A 21880-nucleotide genomic window follows, 5' to 3' on the forward strand; every position below is an offset into this window, starting at 1 on the left:
GAATGCCTTTGAGTTAAATATTTTGTTTTTTTTTTCTTCTCTTGTTCTAATCCAGAGGAAATTTGGCAGAGTTGTAGGTAGTTTAGATGATGGAACAAATGAAATGAAAAACTTGGTCATGTACTGATTAAGAATGAGCTTATCACTTCAAATGCTTAACTGTAGAATGATAAATTCATTGTGTGATTTAGTGTCTTTCTCAGTCTATACATTGGCTAAACTACTTGGCCTGAATTTAAAACCTTACAAAAATTTAATGATTTGTGATCTTAACAACTTTAAGTTCCACCAGGTATGACCTACATGTCTTTGATCTTTAGCTTGGAGCAATATATTCTCTTCATGTGGCATACTCTCTAGTTCCTAGGGTAGAGAGCATGTGTTTAAATCTAGTTTATAGTCGTCTTTGACACTTAGCATTTGCTTATTCCTTGCATGGAATGTGGTAAATAGCTGTCATTATACACCCATTAACCGTAATTGATCTTGTACCTACTTATGTATGATTACCTTGTGCCTTACTAAAAGTTGTAAAACAATAGTTTATATATATAACATTTTATTTTCCTCAGTATTTCATTTACATGTAAAGCAACATAATTGAATGATACTTTACATGGGATCAAATTTAGTGGATGCTCATTTTGATTGCTTGTGATTGCAATTTGGGCATGAAATTGTGAAAAATAATTAAAGGAGATCGAGTTTTTTGAAGTTTTAATGATCTGATTAAAAAAAAAAAATATGAAACTGGTGATTCCTATTAAATGATTGAAATTGAAGAGAATTTTGCTAGGAGTAGGCACAAGTTGATCATAATCTATATTCTACGAGGGAGATTGAGGATTTAAAGACTAGTTCATTGGGTCCAAAATCATATTACAACATTTTTTTGTTGAATTTAAATTTTAAACCTATTTCGAAGAGTTTGTGATACCGGAGTTTAACCAAACTATAATACTAGGAAAATCAAATATTATTGTTGAATTAAAATTTGGAATTACAACCAAACAAACGAAAATTTGAAATTACAACAACCAATGACACCTGACATCAAAATGGGTTAGATCTATGGCGTAGGGGTGTCGGTTAGGGTTTGGACCTTTAGAGAGGTAGCAATGGGGTGATTAGTGGGCTGGATAGAGGACGACAGGAAGGGGATGATGTAGGCAGTGGCGGTAAGGTGAGAAATTGTAGGGACAACAGGAGGGCTTCCTGCCCTAGGCGACAACAACAAGTAGGAAAGGGAGAAGTTGCTATGAAGGCTGTAACATGAGAGAAACTACAAGATGGAATGAGAGGAGCGGTTGGGGAGAGTGGAACAGTAAGGAAACAACAAGATGGAATGGGAGGAGTGCCTGAGAAGGCTAGATTAACAGAGAAACAACAATATGGAATGGGAGGAGCGATTGGGAAGGTTGGACGTTGCAAGAAAAATAGGTAAGCTTGCTGTTCTTGGCGGCTGCAACAATAGAGAGTGGTTGGAAGCGATGCGAGAAGGATGTGGACTGGTAGAGGAATGATAATCACTACCTCAGGAGCGAGATACAACCAAGCAATCTTAGACCCTTTTTTACAATGCTAAACGAGAAGAAGAGACGTTGACAGCTGGCCCACAAAAAACACAACGAAAAAAGTAAACCTAGACACTAAGGAAAATAAATAAATAGACTTAGGATAACTTGGAGTGGGCCCCACTCCCATTTGGGTGCACTTTCACCCTTGGAATGCATGGACCAAACTAGTCCAGGTGTGCCTGGGCTTCCGCTTGCCTAGGCAGACACAACACCCACGTCGATCTCCTGTGGGCGGTGGAGCTTCGACCTCTTTTGTCAAAGCACCTGAATTCCAATGTTGGATGCACTGTCCTACAACACACGTGAGAAGGTTCCGAAACTGTGAGTAATCATTCCTATCAGTCCAACTATCTGTGAGTACTCTATTGAACTAAATTGAAAATTCGTGCAAAATGTATTGTATAGTCTTCCACAACTAGTTGTAGATTGGCTCATCTCTCTCTAAAGTGAAGATTTAAACTGAACCTCCATTTACGGTGGTGGCCATGACGGTAAGTCGTCGGTCAGGATATCGTGAAACTCTTTCTGTAGTGGTTGCCTTGTGCATGATATCGATTTTTCTGTCTCACCACCCTCTATTGTCACCAAAGTTGATCTCACAAGTGCCTTTCCATTGGCAGGAGCACTTACAATCTCGGACTCCCCAAAAGGTGAGAGAACCATGCACTTTCAATTATTTGTGAATGAGTATGTGTTCTTGATCCCATCTGCCAAGTTATGCAATCCAACTGCCACAGTCTCCCCAACAGAACCGACAGACTTTCATGGGCACTAGGGGTGTAAATGATTCGAACTTAAGCGAGCCTAAAGCTTGTTTGGGTTCTGCTCATTAGATTTTTTTTGTGTTCGACACTTGTTTGAAATGACTTGCGAATTGCTTGTTCATGTTCAGCTCGGCTCAAAATAATAATTTATTAAAATTTGATAAATAATATAATATAATTAAATTATAAAATTTATTTTTTATTTTAAAATTATAATAGCTCGAGAGCCCTTTGGGGCAAGCCAGGTTAACAGTGGCTCATATGAAAGAGAGATTCATTATTTATAGAGATTTGGTGACATTCATTTTTGGAATTAAGCGATGTGGGATTAAGCCAGCAGCCTTCGAAGTCTGATGGTAAGCGGAAGCAGGAGCGGGGCTACGACATTTACTATTTTACATCAAGGGGAGTGGGACCACGCAATTCTTACATATTCATATGTTAAATATAATTTTTCTTTGTTTTTTATGGACGGAATGACCGAGAGAGTGGTTGATATATAGATAAATTTTTTCAACATTTTCATACATACCACCTAATTCTTATGTATTTATATATCCAATATATAAACATTTTTTTTATTTACAATACTAGCTAAAATTTTTTAAAATTTAATATTTTTTAAAATACAATATATAAATTTAATATATAAATATTATATGAATATTATTTATTTATTATTTAATTAATTTGAGTCAAATCGAGCCGAACACGAATGAATAAATCTTTGTTCGTGTTTAGCTCGTTTATAAATTGAGCTAAAAAAATTTGTTTGTATTTGACTCGTTTACTTAACGAACGAATCGAATGCAAGATACTTGATGAGCCGAGCATGAGTCGTTTGCTAACAACGAGTTTTTTTTATTGCCCTAATGGGCACAACATCACACCATGCCTGATGCTGTAGCTGTTTCACAATAGAAAACTCCATGAGATATCTCCTGTCAATGCTGATCTTATTCTTCTTCTTCAACCAATTCAGAGAATGACAGGGAATGTCTACATGGTGAGAGTCAACTTATCCATCAGATATGTGTACGTCACATTTCTACTACTACCATCGATGTAAGGTTGCATATATTTTCCTTCGTAGTGCAACCAACATGAAAACCATTTTCTCATAGCCTTAATCTCAAGGATCCGTCGAACCACAATCATCTTGCTCTCATCCACTGAAAACTAGTACCCAGCTTGCCCTTTAGCCAACTCTTCCTCGCTCCTCTCCTCCATTGCACCTGCTCGTTGAATGACACAACTCTTCTCGTAGGGCAACTAGAGGTAGAGTGTCCATTTCCATGAAACCTAAAACATTTTTTGGCTGAAACTGTGTCGGGTGTGCTACTTTTATGATGCTTCTTCCCACTCCGATCACCTTTGTCATTCTTTTGACCAGTCTTCTCAACTCTCCCAGTAGTGCTTCTGCTGATGCCTCTAGCTATCGGTGCTTCTCTGAATGGAGGTGGGTGTATGCTTTGTTTTTGTTGTCTCTCCAACTTCAAAGTTAAGGTCTGAACATTACACTGCGACCAACAAGGTTGTAGCTGGACAACATTGCTAATAGAGGGCTTCAGGCCTCTCAAGTATCTGGCTATATTGTGCTCCTCTGGATCTGTCAACTCACATTTCAGCATTAGCTCCTCAAATTCTTTCGTGAACTCTTCCATAGATAACTCCCCTGCTTTAAGTGTGTAGCCTTAAGAACGGTGTTCAGGCGGTAATGTAAGGGTAGATATTTCCTTCACATCTCTTTATTCATCTTTTTCCAAGTAGTGATCTTGTTCCTACCTTCTTACAGTCTCTTTTTGTTCAGATTGTCCACCACAAAGATGCATTCTTCTTCAACTTTATGGTAGCAAGCTTCACTCTTCTGTCACTTGGCATCTCCTTGCATTCCAAGATTCTCTTGACAGTCTGCAGTCCTTCAATGAAGTCATCCGAATTCATTTTTCTCTTGAAATCCTGTAAGTCTATGTTCACTCCCAGGTATCTCTGTCCTTCAACAGTTACTTCTTCCCTTGGCTTCATTTGATGCTGAATTCCCAAGTGTCGTGGCCTACCTTTCTCTTCATTGGAGTCATCTCTATAGAAAGAATTCAGTTTTTTCTCCCTCTCATTCTTAAATCTTGTTATCGCAGTTGACAGTGATCTCTCCATGGGTCAATCCTCAATTTAACAAATACTTGTTGAAGTTGGCGTAGTTCCCGCTATGCTTCTTTCATGCTAAGTTCCAGAATAATGCCTTATTGGCATTTGGAAGTGACGTTGGGCGTGAAAGAAAAATCTTTGGTGGTCGATTTGAAATTCAGTAAGGAGAATGATTTTTTGGTGGAGTTTTGGTAACCATAGGGTAAGACTAGGGTTAAGCTAGCTCAGATATCAAATGATATCGGAATTTAACCAAACAATAATAGGAAAATCAAATTTTATTGCTGAATTCAAATAGGGAATTGCAGCCAAACAAACGGGAAACTGAAATTACAACCAACAATGACACAACACTAAAATTGGGTGGTTAGTGGGCTGGATAGGTAGTGATGGGGTGGTTAGTGGGCTGGATAGAGGGCAGATGCAAGGGGTGATGTAAGCAGCGGCAGAAAGGTGAGAAACTGCCGGGACAACATGACTTGCTGTCCTAGGTGGCGGCAGCAAGGAGGAAGGGGAGGATTGGCTGGGAAGGCTGGAACAGCAGGGAAACAACAAGATGGAATGGGAGGGGCGGCTGGGAAGGCTGGGACAGCAGGGAAACAACAAGATGAAATGTAAGGAGCGGATGTGAAGGCTGGTCACTACAGGAAAAACAGCAAAGGCTGCTGCTACTGGTGGCTGCAGCAATGGAGAGCGGAGGGAAGCGTTGCGGTAAAGATGTGGACGGCTAGAGGAAGGATAACCACCACTTTAGGTGTGAGATACAGACAGAACACCACTTGAACTTGAATACAACCCTAGACGGGAAGAAGAGATGCCGACGGCTTTCTTGCACAAGGCACAAAGAAAAAACTGAACCTAGACACCAAGGTAACCAAATAAAGATACTAGATAACTAGGAGTGGGCCCTAATCCCATTGGGTTGCTCTTCCACTCTTGGAAGTGCCAGTTGACTCCTTAGATGGGTCGACCAAACCAATCTAGGTGCACCCGGGCTTCCACATGCCTGGGCAGTCACGACACCCACATGAGTTTTTATTTAAATTAAAATTTTTTTAAGTTTAAAAAATATCCACATGCATTATTGTTTAGTTTAAACTTTCTTTTGCTTTTTATTATAAAAAAAATTACTTTTTCTTTACGAGTTTGTTTGGGTGTGGATGAGAATTGTTTCCCTGTTGTAATTGACTATGGAAAGGTTTGACATCATACAGAGAAAACGAAGTCTGTCAAAAGTTGTCTTCATTTCTTCTCCTCCAGCTGCGGAGTCTTAGGCTTTTGCACTGCAACCCATTGCTGAAGACTTGAGGGACCACTCCTCTAGCAATTGCAGAAGGGAGGGGACTTTAGTACCGCTGTTCTTCATTGGGAAGTTGTTGCCGTGCTGCAATGTTATTTGCTGATTCCAAATCTAATCTAGAAAATTTACACGGAAGAATTGAAGGGTTGCAGATGTCTTAAGATGTTTTAGCAAGGTGGAATGCTTATTTAAAGATGGAATGTTTATGCTGCCCATGCATGGATTTCACCCGATTGGATATGATAGTAACTTCAGGAGTAAATCTTGTGGATTCACAAACTCTAATGGAAAACACCACAAATATTCACAATGACCATGAACTTCACATTTTTCCATTTATTGATTTTAGTTAGGCTAGAGCAATATTCAAGGCACAAACTAAAGCCATTCAATTTGACTTTTTCAAGGAAAAAAAGAGGAAAAAAGAGAAGTAATGCTCCCACATCTGTTTCCATCTATAAGGTAATGTTATAGGGAAGTTATGTGATCATGTTAGAAAAGTGGTCATTCAATTGAAAAATATTGGAAGGTTTACGCTCAACTCTTTTGTGAAAATTAAAAGGATGAGAAGGGGATGATGATTTTTGCTGTCGTGGACAACGCACTGCTAAGCCTTGTATACAAAATAGGCATGTTTTATCTCTGATAACTTTGTTGAAGGATTTAATGATGGGGTCAACCTCTAATATAGATGCACTAAGGAATTATTCACATTGAGAATCCAAGTCAAGTGATAGATGATTTGCATTATCATAGACATTTTTAGTGAAAAAAAAATCTTATTTTTGGCACTCTGCTGCTGAATTTGGGATTGTGCACCATAGTTCATCCAAGCCCTTCATTTGATTGTGGTTTTAGAAGGGGCCAAAGAAGAAGAATGATCTTCAATGTCAGCCAAAATTTACATATTTGAGGACTACATCGATGAGATATTCTGCAAGTTTGTTTTCATTTGACATCTATCAAATTTTTCTTGTTAGTTCATACTTTCATAACATGTATGTCATGTTGCATTCTCGTCCCTAACAGTAATAGGTAAGTATGGATGAGGTATAAATGTTATGGTATAGGAACATAATAGTTTGGTGTACCAGCAATGGATGCCATGACAATTGGATAGGCACTTAAAAGTATAATGTTGCACAAAAAAAATTATTAGGTCTATTTTGAAGGAAGAAAGGAGTTTTGCTTTGATCTATCTACATTTGCCTAAGTTAGAGATGTATAATCACAATGATTATTAGAAAACTATGTAGTTCTCGTTCAAGCATTGCGCGGGTGACACCACAATTATCATAGAAATGATGTTTGTTGACCTCATATGCATTGCTATCAAATAATTTAGTCTATTATGAAGGAAGAAAGGAGTTTTGCTTTGCTTTATCTACATTTACTTAGGTTGGAGATGTATAACCACAACAATTATTAGAAAACTATGTAGCTGTCATTGCCACCACAATTACCATAGATATGATGTTTTGTTGACCTCATATGCATTACCATCAAATCATTTGATGAGTCAAAGCTTAGTCATTGAGAATTAAGAGATTAAAAAGTAGGTTGTGGAGTGACTAGAGAGTTGGGTTTTTTCAGGCTAATAATTCACCATGTGAATCAACCATTGTGATAGGCCTATATAAGTGATACCAGAGTTAAACCAAACCACAATAGGGAAAGTAAATATTTTTACTCAAAAAACTTAATAGGGTTACAAGCAGAGAGACTTGGAATAAGGAAATACAAATGACACAACACGCCTCAACTAGGGCTTAGGTTGAAGGAGGTAGTGTTACTGTTTATGGAGAAAAACTCGCATGCAAGTGGGGAAATGGTTGGAAGGCAGCAAGGGACAACTGCGGTTGTCTGTCTGATGGCAGAAAGGTAGGCAGTTGTAGGGTATAGTGAGATGGCTGCAACAGGGAAGTGGAGTTAGGGCGTTGGGAAGGTCAGATAGCTCACGTCAGCAAGGAGAGGAGTTGCGGTGTTGCGGTAGCGTTACTAGACGGCTAGACAGCGATATGACAACAAGGGAAGGGCTTACGGGGCTGTGGCTATGATGTCAGATGGTAGGACAAGGGTAAAACGACAAAAGAAAGGAGCATTGGGCTGTGACAGTGAAGGTGGAGGTTTGGGACAGTGAAACAGCGAAGCAGTGGCTGGGACAACGAGGGGTAGCGAAGGGGAAGGGCGGTAGATTGCGAGACTCCAAAGGGGAGGGTTGTCTGGGGACAATAGCAGCAAGGGGATGGTTGGAAAGTTTGCAGAAGAGTTGAGTAAGGATAAATATCCCCGTGAGATCAAGCTGCGGTAGGAGCACCACTTGAACCCTTGGAGACGGCCACCACCTCGGACGAGTTACAGTTAGAGCACCTTCTCGTTTTCAGATACAACTTTAGAAGGGGAACACTCACAACAGACAACTATCCTGAACATAAATATACGCCAAAAACTAACTTCTAAACCCTAGGACAACACATATATAGGAAATGACGGAAAATGAATTAAAGATAATAAAAAATAGAACATAAGTTAGGAAAATAGGACTATTTTGACGACCTGTCTCCCGTCTCCCATCTCCCATCTCCCATCTCTCGCGTGCTGTAGCAGCTATAGCACCGTGAGAAATTAGAGTGGGAAAGCTCCCACACGTCAATATCCTAGGGTTAGGGGACTTTCAGCCTCATTCGTTGAAGCTTTTGTCTGCATGTTGAAAGTAAATGAGTTGTTATAATCTCCCGGGATTGAGGGACCTTCGACTGTGGTTCGAGAATCACCTGTATCACACTGACAACTATATTGTTCCCTAAAATGCTTGAGGATTTTTTCCTACTTGCTAGAAAACATCCATATCGTTCCAACCATCTGGGGGTACCATGCTGAGCTAAACAGGAATTCCATGCCAAGTGTTTTATGATGAATTCTCCAAAAGCAACTCAAAGTTGGGGTTCAACCTAATTTGAGGTGAGGAAAATATGAATCTTCAAGTGTATTTTGCTGAATTCTCTTAAAATAACTTTAAGTTGGTTCAACTTGATTTGAGGTGAGGGCAATATGAATATCTCTGAATGGTGGTGGTTGTCCTGTCTATTACCAACTCTTCTCTCTCACAGCCCTCTATCATCACTAGGACTGAACCTTACAATGCTTCTCTGATGGCAAGGGCATCTGTAATCTTGAACTCCGCAAAAGGTAGAACTATGCGCATGCCATCTCTGGTAAAGCAGTATGTGTTTCTGAACTCGTCATGCAGAGTCCTACGATCATACTGCCACGGTCTCCCTAACAAAAAGTGGTAGACATCCATGGACACTACATCACACCAAACTTGATCCTGTAGGAGCAATGACAATAAGCAAAAATGAGAGGATACACATCACCTCAGAACGAGTTACAATCAGGGCACCTTTTGGTTGTTGAATACAACCCTAGAAAGAGAAAATGGGATGCTAGCAGCTGTCCAAACATAAATCTTAGAAAAACTTAACCTTAAAAATTCAAAACAACATATATACTAATAGATAATTAGGAGGGGGAAGCCAATCACTTTGGGCTATAAAACCAACCCTTGGATCGACTGACCTAAACAACAGCAAGGTTGAACCGGTTCTACACTCTCCAATTGGTTCAGCTCCCCTGCGTCAGTTTCATTGGGTTTGGAGAGCTTCGACCTCAATCATTGAAGCTTCTGGCTACACGTTGAAGTTGATTGAGTTGTTGGAAGCTCCCTGGACTGAAGGATCTTCTATTGCTTTCTGAGAAACACCTGGATCCCACTAGCGACTACACTATTTCCCAAAGTACCTGAGGTTTTTTTCTCATTTACGATCATACATCCATATCTCTCCACTTTTTTTTGGGGGTTCACTGTGGAGCCGGGCTAGGGCTACATGTCATGCATATGCTGTTGAATCCTCCCAAAATATTTCTTGGTCGACTCAACCTAATCTGAAGTGAGGGTAACATGAACCTCCTCGAATCGTGATGGTCATAGCAGTAAGGTATCGATCATGATGTTCTGAAATGCTCTTTGTCTTGATTGTTCCATGTTTGGAATTCGTGTCTCAGTCCTATCATCCTCTATCGTCACCAAAGCTGATCCCATCGACGCTGCTATGCTGGCAAGGGCACTTGTGTTCTCGGTCTCCGTTGAACGAAAAAGGACGTGTTTCCTTTCCTTGGTGAAGGAGTAGGTGTCTCTGAATCTGTCGTGTTTAGTTCTATAGTCAAATTGTCGCGATTTCCACAACTAAATGTGACAGACATTCATGGGTACCTCGCACCACACCTAATCCTGCAGATGAATTCCAATCGAAAACATCATTAGGAACCTCCGATCAATGTTGACCCTGTTCTTCTTCTTTAGCCAGATCAGAGAGTACGACTGAGAAGACCTTCAAGTCATGAGACTCGGTTTCTCTTCTATCTACGTAGGCATCACGTTCTTGCTCCTCCCTCCATCAATGATGAGACTACATACCTTCTCGTTCACAGTGTAACAAGTGTAGAATATGTTGTGGTTAAGCCACCGTGGATCCCTCGTATCCTTATTCTGTAGGATCCATTGAACCATGAGCATCTCGCTTTCATTTGGTGGAAGATGTTACACCTTACCCTCTTTCTTCAGCTGCCCCTCATCGCTAATCTCTTCCACTAGACCCTACTCGGTAAAAGACATAACTCGACTTGTTGAGCACCTTGAGGCAATGTGCCCAAATCCATGACATTTAAAGCATTTTCAGGCGGACATTGTAGCAGGCGTGCTACTCTTCTTGAGCTTCTTCTCACTCGGAGTGGTTTCTTCTCACTCAGAGTGGTTTTGTCCTTGTCCAAACCAATTTTCTTATTTTCTTGAAGCATGCTCATGCTGATGTCTCCCACACTACAGGTGGCTGCCTGTAATGTTTTTGCAGTCTCTCCAATTTCATGGTTAAGGTCTGGACATCTTTCAGTGACCAATAGAGTTGCAACTGCACCACGTTGCTGATAGCGGGCTTTAGGCCACCCAGATAACATGCTATGGTATGTTTCTCTGGCTCGACCAACTTACATTTCATCTGCAACTAGTCAAACTGTGTCGTGAACTCCTCCACTGATAGGTCTCTCTGCATCTCTTTCTTCATCTTGCCCCATCTAATAATCTGTCACAACCTTCTCTCTTTCTCTACCTCTGCAAGTCTTCTCACCATGACGAACTCCTCAATTTGACGGCTATAAGCTTCACCTTTTTATCCTCTGACACTTCTTTATACTGTAAGATCCTCTCAATTGATTGTAGTCATACGATGAAATCGTCGGAATCCATACCATCATCAAACTCCGGTAAGTCCACTCTGATGCCAAAATCCCTGTGTCCTTCATATTTAGCCTCCTTTGATACTAAATTCCAAAGCATCGGGGTTTGTCTTCCTCTTCACTGAAGACATCCATGTTGAAGGGATTCAAATTCTCATCTTTTTCTCCCCTTCGACTCTCCATTTCACGATCAACTGGGTTCCACCATCCATGTCCTCTAGCCTCTATTGAATATGACGGAGATCTCGCTATATCTCTTTCTGGGTAGGCTCCAGCCTGTATCTCCTTGGTGGTATGATTAGGGTTTGGGATTTGTTTTGGTAGAAAGGGTATTTGCTGGTAGGAATACAAAATTTTGCTGGAGATGGTTTGTGTATGATGGATGCTAGGAAACCCTAGGATAAGACTAGGTTAGGCTAGCTCTGATACCAATTGATATCGGAGTTAATCCAAACTGCAACAAAAAAGAAATTATGGTTGCTAAAATTCAAACGGCTACAACGATGATTTATCAAAACTGGAAATTAATGACAAACACAAGCATTCCTTTAGAGCGAGGACGACAGTGGTGAACATCGGCTTGACAACAGGTAGGGTGGCTAGTTGGGGGTGCGACAACATCATGGAGTGTTGGAGGGGGGTTTGTGTTAGCAACAGTAGGTGCTGGGAGGGATGGCGACAACGACCAGTTATGATAGAGGGACAGACTACAATGGCAAGAGATGATGCAGGGGGATTGCAACATCGATAGGTAAAGATGGAGGGGCGGGCGACACAATAGGAGACGTTGGAGGTGGGTGGTGGCAGTGACAAGAAACAGGTGAGAAATAGAGCTGGAGTTGTGGAAGGGCAGTGGGAAAGTGTGTAGGCGGCAGATCAATGAGTAGGGAATTATTGCTGGAGACTGGAAGCAGGGAAGGTGCGGGGAAATAGTTGTCGGCTAGGAGAAGGGATGCCGGGGCAGCGACAACAAGCAAAAAAGGAGAAGATACACACCACATCAGGACGAGTTACAGCCGGAGCACCTTCTCATTGTCGAATAAAACCCTAGAATGGGAAAGCGCTACGCCAAAGACTGTCCAAACTGAAATCTCATGAAAACTGAAATATCATAAAAAATGAACCCTAAACAGTCAAAACAACATATATATTTTAATAGATAACTTGGAGGGGGAAGCCCCTCCCTTCAGGTGGTAAAATCAGCTCCCTTGGACCGACGAGCCGAAAAAATAAAAAGGTTGAACCGGTTCTACGCTATTCAGTCTGTTCAACTCTCCAGAGCCCCGCATCACTTCCTTTTCAAATTCTCCTTCCACAAAGAGACATTCTTTTTCAGCTTGATGGCAGCGAGCTTTGCTCTTCTATTATTTGACACCTCTTTGTATTTAAAAATCCGCTCAACAGTCTACATCCACTTGAGGAAATCGTCCGGATCCATTCTGCCCTCAAAGTCTGGTAGATCCATCTTTATTACCAAATCTTTGTATCCTCCAATAGACACGTCATCCTTGTATGTTTCAATATGCATCTCATCTTTGTATCTTCTAACAAACACTTCAGCCTTGTATTTTTAACATATACTGCATCTCTATATTTTCCAACAGATACACCATCTTTGTATCATCCAACGGACACCTCATCTCTGCACCATCCAACAGGCACCTCTTATATCAGCCTCCTTTGATACTATATCCCGATGAGTTCTAGTTGATCCTTCTTTCCATTGAAATGTTCCCTATGAAAGGGATTAAGATTTTCTTCGTGTTCTCCTTCGCGCGTTTCAATTTTATGGTCGACTGTGATCCTGCCTTGGGTTCTTTCTTCAATGGCATCGAGCTAATGTAGCACTTGGTGGAGTAGCCATTGTATGTCATCCATTATAGATTCCTGATCAGATTCTGTCAATTATCGCTTCAAGGATGTGGTTAGGGTTTCTGGTTTAAGTGGGTAGAGGGAGGTGTGCAGGGTGATGTATGATGGGAAAGAAAAAAAAATATTTTAGGTGGTGATATGCTTGCTAGAAACCTTAAGATAGGATTACGATTAAGCTAGCTCGAATATCAAATGATACCGGAGTTAACACAAACCGCAATATAGAAAGAAAATATTATTATTCAAAAAGCAAATGGGGTTACAAGCAAAGACTCTAGGAATGAGGAAATAACAAAGACGCAACACGAGTGGTGTTGCGATTTGCGGAAAAAAAGGTCACATGGAAGGTTGGGAATGGTCGAAAGGCAGCAAGGGATGGCTGCGGTTGGCTGTTAGATGACACAAAGGTGGGCGGCTGCAGGGTATGGTGAGTTGGCTGCAGCAAGGAAGTGGTCGCAGGGAATTGGAAGGGTCGACTAGGCTTATGACTAGAAGGATAGGAGTTACGGGCCTGCTACTGTGCGTCAGACAATTGTACAACGATATGACAATAGGGGAAGGGCATGTGGGGCTGCAACATTGATGCTGGATGGTGGGACAGAGGTAGAATAACAAAAGGAAGGAGTGGTGGGTTGCGGTAGTGAAGGTGGACGTCTGAGCAACGAAAATAGTGAAGCTGGCATGCGATAGTGAGGGGTGGCGATGGGAAGGGCGGTAGACTACAAGACATCGAAGGGGAGGGTTGTCTGGGGACTGACGCAGCGAAGAGATGATTGGAATGGTTGAAAAGGAGTTGTGTAAGGATAAATATCCCCACGGGATCAAGATACAACTGGAGCATCACTAGAGCCCTTGGAGATGGTCGTCACCTCGGAAGAGTTACAACCAGAGCACCTTCCTGGCCTCAGGTACAATCCTATAAGGGGAACACTGGCAACTAACTGTTCTTCTGAAAAGAAACATATGTCAAAAACTAACTTTCAAACCCTAATACAATACATCTAGGATATGACTAAAAATGAATGAAAGATAATAGAAAAGAATGTATAAAAAAGGAAAACAAGATTGTTTCGGTGGCCCGTCTCCCGTTTCTTTTTATTTTGAATCCCACGATACCGTTGTTGCTGTAGTACTATTAGAAAATAGTGCGGGAAAGCTCCCTCGTCAAGAAGGATGTCAATTTTAGATTATTTGTCCATTGCCACACTCAAAATAATAATAAAGAATCATTATTTGTTAACATGCAGCAACAAACAGCTATCTCATATTCATAGGGCTAGATCTCAAATATCGTTACAGCAAGTGCGCATTAATGAGATTGTTGCTTGGAAAATGGCTTTCAGTATTAAACATGAGTGGTTGTTTATGCCATTTGGAGTGTGCATGTCTTAGGCATATTCATGGGCCTGATGAATGATGCGCCGTACTTGAATGACTTAGTTATTGCCTATCTTGTTGATATTTTAGTGTACAATAGGTATTATAGAGCATCCACTCCCCCCCTACAATTTGAGGCGGGTAATGGAGATATCAAAATTGATTATGAAAAGGTGAAGCAGTGGCCTGGATGGTGGTTTATGATTGATTTAAAGTGTTATATGGGAGCCTGCCAATATGTCCATAAATTCATTCATCTTTTTTTATTACTTTCCTCTCCATTACATGCTTTGAATAGGCCCATTGCCTAAATTGGGATAGAGTCAAAGGCATGAGGATATTTTTCTCTTGTTGAAAAAGAAACTAAGCAAAGGTCCCTGTGTCAACCTCTCCGAGTTTGCAACAACAGTTCGAATTGGAGAAAAATGCTAGTGGATATGCAATGAGAATGGTACTAATGCAGGATGGTAGATTCAATGTTTATCGCTCAAAAATTCTTAAATGAGCTGGAAAGAGATATCTCAACTATAATATCCATTTCTTATGACTTACAAATGTTTCATGGAGCCCAAAAGAGCTGCCTCACTTTTGATAAGGAGTTGTTGGTGTTTCATTAAATTGTGAAACATTAGCATACTTAGCTTCTATGGAAGGAGACTAAGGTACATATGGACCACATGCTTCTTCAATATTTACAGTCTCAAGTAAAGCTAAAACTAAGTCTGCATATGAAGTGGGTGACTTGTTTCAATTCAATCTGGTGATCAAGTGTAAGAAGGGGCCTACCAATAAAATGGCTGACGTGCTTTATTGGCCACCTTTAACAATTTCGTATGCAACTATTATCATGTTTGTTCAACTTCTTGTGTAGAAAGATTACCAAGAGCAATAGTAGAGGAATTTCTTCTTCCAAGGGGTATTGGAGGACTTCCAGAAGGCAACTCTTTTAGAGTTTTCTCTAAAAAATAATCTTCTCTATTAAAGTAGATAACTGTGCATACTATATTCTACAGAACAAAAAATGCGAAGGTGCAAAAGTGGAGGAAATATTACAAAACCTATGGTCATATATTTGTTGGATAAACATGCAAGCAGATGTAACTACATCAAGGGCTTTGTACCTTTTTACACCTCAGAATCTGTAAACTTGGAGTTGGGATTGTAGACAACATTTTCTTTATCAAGCTATCTGCAAGAAAGCATCTTCATGGATTGTTTTTGAAGGTTTGTCAAAAGTAAAGTGGGGCTTGATCACTTCTTTGTGGCATGGATTCAAATATGATTATTTTAATCCCTTGCAGCAAAACCATCAAAGGTGAGGAGATCATACTCTTCGTCCGACATGCATGGGCATACTTTAGATTGCCTAGTTTCATTATGTTAGTTTAAGATAGTTGGTTCTTAAGCCAAATTTGGGAGACCTTTCGAGCCATGATGGATACTGGATTGAAAAGGAGCACAATTTTTTTATCCGCAGATTGTGACCAAATAAACTTGGTGAATGGTACAGTGGTGCATCTTTTATGAGTTTACAATAATAAGCTTTCTCAAACATGGGAATGACAACTTGTCATGCCTTTAATTCAACTTCAATAGAATTGTGTAGATGAGGTATCGACTACAAAGCCCTATTTGACCTTTATTTTTTGTCCAGTTCACCCACCATTGGTGTCTTGTGGTGGGGTTGATGTTGACTAAACAAGACCTTAAAGATTTCTAGAGGGCATAAAAAAACTTGTGTATTGGTAGAGAAACAACAACAAAATACCCAACATAAACACTAAAAATGATCGTCATAGTGCCAAGGTTGACTTTCCAGCAAGAGATCTTGTATGGTTACACTTTGGTGTGATCACCTCAAAGGAGAAATAAATATGTGGAACTCTATCAGGTATGACCAAGTTAAAATGCTTAGAATGATTGGAGAAAGTCGTCTTAGATTGTCTGGTCACATTAAATGTCGACCATCTGATGATCCGATTAGGAGACTAGATATTTTAGATTCAACTTGTGTTAAGAAAGGAAGAGGTAGACCTAGGAAAACTTGGGCTTATTGTATTAAAAATGATCTTAATTTACTAGAACTAAATGAAAATATGACACCAAATAGGACGCAATGGAGAAAAAGGATTCATGTAGCCGACCCCACGTAGTGGGTTAAGCCCTTGTTGTTGTTGTTGTAGAATGATTGGAGACATTAGTCTACCGCCATACATAGAGATGTATTGGCTGTAAATGTGATGGTATTTTAGGCCTTTTGCACCTTCCGTGCTAGATCAAAAGTGAGAAAAACTACTACTTGCTTTGCATGATCTACTATAAGTGTGGGAATTTTCTTTAGAACTAGACGTTTTTGGAGCAAGATGATTGTTACCGTTAGGCATTGGCCAAATGAGACATTTTGCATTGCTATGAAATTCCATTCATCAAGTCATGTGAAACAGTACACTGAGGAATTGGGCAGGTAGCTTTCCCTCATTTGCAGCTTTAATCTCCCAAGACTAAATTCCTCATTAATAGAGGACTCGTAATTTAGCAATCTGATCTAGTGGGTGATCGTTCAGATTGTTTATAACCACAATTCAGATATTTGATTATGAAAAGATCGAAGATATCATGTTCATTAAAGTTTTGATGGATCTATTTCTCAAAGTTTTGATGGATCTTAAAGTTTTGATTGGTTCTAGTGATCCTTATATCACACTATTAAGATTGAATATGTTATTGCCAGGTGTTCATAGGCGTGATCTGATCTTTAATTGGCCATCATACAAGGAAAATCAAGAGTTAAGGCTGCTGAATCCAATTTTTAATTATAACAAGCTAATGATGAATTTAAATTTAGACAATTCCAGCAAAATTATTCTATAAATTGAACTTATTTAAGTTATTATAGATAATTACCTTGGTGGAGTTTATTACGTATTGATACTCTATTTTCCTGTTGTAATTGTATATAAATAGGCTTGGAATCCTGCAGAAAAAAAGGCAAACAGAAAATCTGAAATTCTTCCCAAGCTCTTTATTTTTTCTTTTTTTCTTCTCCATCCAGCCAACCTTTTGTTCCTGCAATGTGCCAGTTGTCGAGAACTGCAGGTACGGTTCCGTAGAAATTACAGGAAGGAGTGTGCTCTTTTGTTGCTATTTTTCCGTTGAGAAGCTGCTGTTTCTGACTCTGCCACGCTCAGCTACTCGAATTCCCTGCCACTGCTGCCTTCTCTAGCTTTCCTGTTGCTTGGTTTCAGAAAAAGTCCTTCATTTGTTGAGTTGCTTGGTTATTATGTTTTTTAGAAATGCTTTTAAAAAGATTTCATTTTTTTTCCGATTCAAGCAGTAACTCATATCAAATTTTAAGAAGCATCTTTTATAAAAACAATTTTTTTAGCAGGCTTTTTTAAACGGAGAAGTCTAACCAAACAAAGCCTTATAAGAAAAAAAAAAGGAACTCTTGGTTGTGAAGTGCAGAAAATGCAATAAAATAGAACCACTTAGCGCAGTGCCCAATTGAAACATTGCTGAGACTGAATTCAGCTGTTTATTATTTTCTTCTTAGCCCTCAAAGAAATTTGGAAAAATTAATTTTGCTCGTGTTAAGTTACTATCATGAATCTATCCTTCATGAACTTATCTTCCTCATCGTTCTCTGTTTGCATCTTTCATAGGTTTCATACTACTTCAGAAAACCATGTGTAAATGACATAGTGATCTTTAAGAGCCCACCAGTGTTACAGGTAACAGTTAATCCCTTAAAAGCTGATAAATTTTAGTTGTTTAATTTTTGCACATTACATTGATTTTCATTATAATAATCTTCATCATGCAGGAGGTTGGATATACCGATGATGATGTTTTTATAAAGAGAATTGTGGCCAAAGCTGGGGACGTTGTGGAAGTAAGTGTATCGAGTATTATGAACTCTGGTCTTTCCGATACAAAATCTAAAGTTCTTACTCATTTTATCAGAGTATATTCTTACTTATGCTGTGAAAAAGAAATATGATCATGCCTGCATGATTGATTAAAGCACCTGTGCAAAAAAAGAAGAAGACTCACATAAATACTACTTAATTCGTATGTATCTACATATCTAACACCTAGACTTCAATTTTTACATAGATGCCACATTACCTATGCGTGAAAAGGTATATTTTACTTATTAAAAGTAAATATAGTAGTATTTTATGTGTTATGAAAGATTTGGGTTGTGTAAACATAAAAAGCAAAGTTTAGGGGTTAGATATTTAAGTACATAGGAATTAGGTTGTACCCCACAATAAGAAAATAAAAAAATCTATTTGTGCCATTTATTTGCGCTACGGTTAATGCTCTCTCTCATTTTTTCTGCCTTTCTTTTTTATTTGTGAACAGAGTACTGCTCCTTAATCATTAATTTGTAAATAATTCATTGATAATTTTTAGCATAATCTTGCTAGTTATACACCTATATTACATTTCAACTGCTTTTTCCTTGAAAATTTTTAGCAATACCATAGATTATTCATGATATTCTGGTGAATAATTGTAGGTACATAATGGTAAATTGATAGTGAATGGCACTGTAAAGGATGAAGGGTACATCCTTGAGGCACCATCTTATGATATGAGTCCCACAGTAAGCCTAACATTGCCCCATTTGTCCTTATTTTATTTTTGGGGCATTTACATGCATACCATCTATTTCCTATGTATTGATATTTCTAACACCTGAACTCTAATTTTTACATTTATACTGCCCAAATCATTCATATCACATAAAAAATATCACCATTTAACTTTTAAAAGATGAAATGCATTTTTCCATACATGGTTAAGGTGGCCTGTATGTAAAAATTGATGTTTAGGTGTTATATATGCGAATACATAGGAATTGAGTGGCATGTGTGCAAGTCTTCCTTTATTTTTTCCATTCTTTTTTTATTTGGAGAACGTCATACATTGTTTTCAGTCCAGATTGCGCTTAAACTACTCAGGGGATTTTAATTCAAAAATAGGAAAAATGTAGAAAGAAATGGCTAATTAGGGTAGGATGTTGTTCTGAGAGTTATCTTGCACTCTTAATTCTCAAATCTGTTTTTCCTCCATAAACATTCCCAAAAACATCGGAGTAGTATTATCATGGCCAAGAAACATCAAAAAACTTTAGGAGCCTATACATACATACATATATATGATTAATATTTTTAAAAAATTTAATTGACTACAAGGCTACAAAGATTTATAATCAATTAAAATTATTAATTAAAAAATAGAATAAAAATATATTAAATTATATTTAAATGATATTTTAATATAAATAATAATATTTAAATCTCGCCTCAACCCTTAGCATCCTACGCTTGCGTGACTAGGGTTGTCAAAACGACTCTTTATTCACGAACAACTCGTGTTCGGCTCGCAAAGCAAACGAGTTAAACACAAGTGCTTTTTTTTGTTTGAAATATAAACGTGTCGGACACAAGCAATAGTATTTTTTAACCAGCCGAACACGAGCGACACGAGTTGAGCTTGGGCTCGCTCGTGTTCTGCTCGTTTACACACCTAGGCTCAGTTTAGAAGAACTTTGTGCAAAACCATCATTATTTTCCCTGTTATCGTGATCTTTTTGTGATTGCTAGTAGCGGTTCTTACACCTTGAGCTTCATTTATCCCTTTGCTAAATTAGAGTTGCGAAAGGAATTGCAAGCTTCCTTTGTTTGACTTGATGGCTTCACCATCCACTCAAGCATCCATTAGAGTTTCTTCATAAACATTGGGTATCAAACTTCAGCTCCTTCGCAGCTGCATTTGAATGGCTAAGCAAGTCTTGCTCTTCCCTTTGTCTTTCTGTTTATTCAGAGATCACACTTAATGCAGGATCCGGTTTCCCTCAGCAAACCTTCCATCGGAAGACTGTCATCCCCTCATTCAAGAAAGAAGATGCTGTCATGTTGTTTCTGCCCTCTGCAAAGCCTTGGAGTTTCGTTCTTCCACCATCATACCATCGGGCTTATGCATTCCCGTCTGATTTTGCCCGTTGCGCCCTTCTTCTCTGAGGCAACATCCATCTTCTTGCAAGATGCTGCGGCTGCTCCCTTCGATTTCCGATGTGGAATTTCTGAAAATTTGCTTCCAGCCCTTGACTCCAATCTGCATCCATCCTTGTGACAGTGTGCATCCCCCCACCCACACACACACACACACAAGAGTGAGGGGGTGACTCTCCTATCCTCGGAGTTTCTCTCACTAAAGAAATCAAGAAAGAGAAAGGTTTATGCGCATTCATGTAAAAATTGAAGCTTAGGTGTTCAATATGTAAATACATAGGAAGTGAGTGGAATGCATCTAAATCTTCCAAAACTTTAAATGGGAGGTGAATAAGCTCAAAAGGAGCAGGAGCCATACATAGAAGAGATATTAAGAAGCTTATTTTGTAGCACATTGCTCAATATATAAATGGTTTATTCCTATGTTTGATTCATCTATATAGTTTTATAAGTTATTCGCTCTTTTTAAATTATAAGTTGTTGTCCAATTTGTTATCGAACAATTAACATCGACAAACTTATAAAAATGCAGTTAGGCTCCACTTAAAGTCTAATTTGGCCAAGGCAAATTCAACTTAAATAACATAACCAATTAGAGAACAGCCTGCTTGGCATCCATTCCAAGTTGGCACTCCTTGTTCCTCCACTCCATAATTTTCTGAATTAGCAATGACATTTTTCTTCAGCAACACATACTTAACTCGCTGAATCCTCGTCTTCTTCGTTTCAGCAAGTGCCTGAAAACTCAGTATTCGTAATGGGCGACAATCGCAACAATAGCTATGATTCGCACGTATGGTAATCACTTCATCCCTAATTTGAAGTTTCAATATATTGTACTTCTATAATGTGGTCTTCCTGCAGGGGACCACTTACCATCAAAAATATTTTAGGCAGATCAGTATTCCGCTACTGGCCACCAAAAAGAATTGGAAGCACAGTAATTGATCCAATTTGTGAGGGTGTTAATGAGCAAAAGAGCAGTCCAGCCACATTAAGAACAGCAAAATGAAAATTTGCCAATTGAGGTTTGTCTCCTCTTTTCTTGCGCAAATTAAATTGTTTGCATCTGTCTTTGGATGAAAGTTGCCACTTTGTAGCAGGGAGCATTTTTATCTGTTATTCTTATTAATGTATTTGATTAAATTTCATGGGCCTATTTTATGTTGGCTCTATAAATTAGCAATTTTATGGTAATTGAGAAAAGATAAAAAAAAGAGGCTTAAGTTTGGAATTGCCCCGCTGAATTATGTGTATAATTTTATTTTTTGGCCAACAGATTTTATATTTTTGGAACATAGCTCAGCACAGGAAGACACAAAGTGACCAAAACCGAAGGCTTACAATTGCAAACAAAATTAGCAGCAAGTGTTGGAAATATAAATGATGGATGGGATGGATTTAAAAAGTTTTGCAAGCCAAATGTCATCTGATAGGAATTTTTTTCACATAAAAAAATCTTATTTAATGATATACTTTCACTTTTTTTGCATGAAAAAGTAATGAAATCATTCACGCCATTAATAAATT

The 21880-nt window shown here is 39.0% G+C and overlaps 1 protein-coding gene across 1 annotated transcript in view; it reads left to right on the top strand.

The window, feature by feature from the left end:
* Window positions 1-21588, top strand: part of LOC110037618 (chloroplast processing peptidase) — a 22529-nt gene extending 941 nt beyond the window's left edge. The window contains exons 2-6 of the mRNA XM_020742310.1: window positions 17990-18058; window positions 18151-18219; window positions 18853-18939; window positions 21081-21148; window positions 21215-21588. Of these exons, the coding sequence (XP_020597969.1) occupies window positions 17990-18058; window positions 18151-18219; window positions 18853-18939; window positions 21081-21148; window positions 21215-21362 (441 nt within the window). The 3' untranslated portion in view covers window positions 21363-21588. The remainder of the gene's footprint in view (window positions 1-17989; window positions 18059-18150; window positions 18220-18852; window positions 18940-21080; window positions 21149-21214) is intronic.
* The last annotated feature ends 292 nt before the right edge of the window (window positions 21589-21880 follow it).

Source organism: Phalaenopsis equestris, unplaced genomic scaffold (assembly GCF_001263595.1).
Source record: "Phalaenopsis equestris unplaced genomic scaffold, ASM126359v1 Scaffold222338, whole genome shotgun sequence".
Classification (NCBI taxonomy): Eukaryota; Viridiplantae; Streptophyta; class Magnoliopsida; order Asparagales; family Orchidaceae; genus Phalaenopsis; species Phalaenopsis equestris.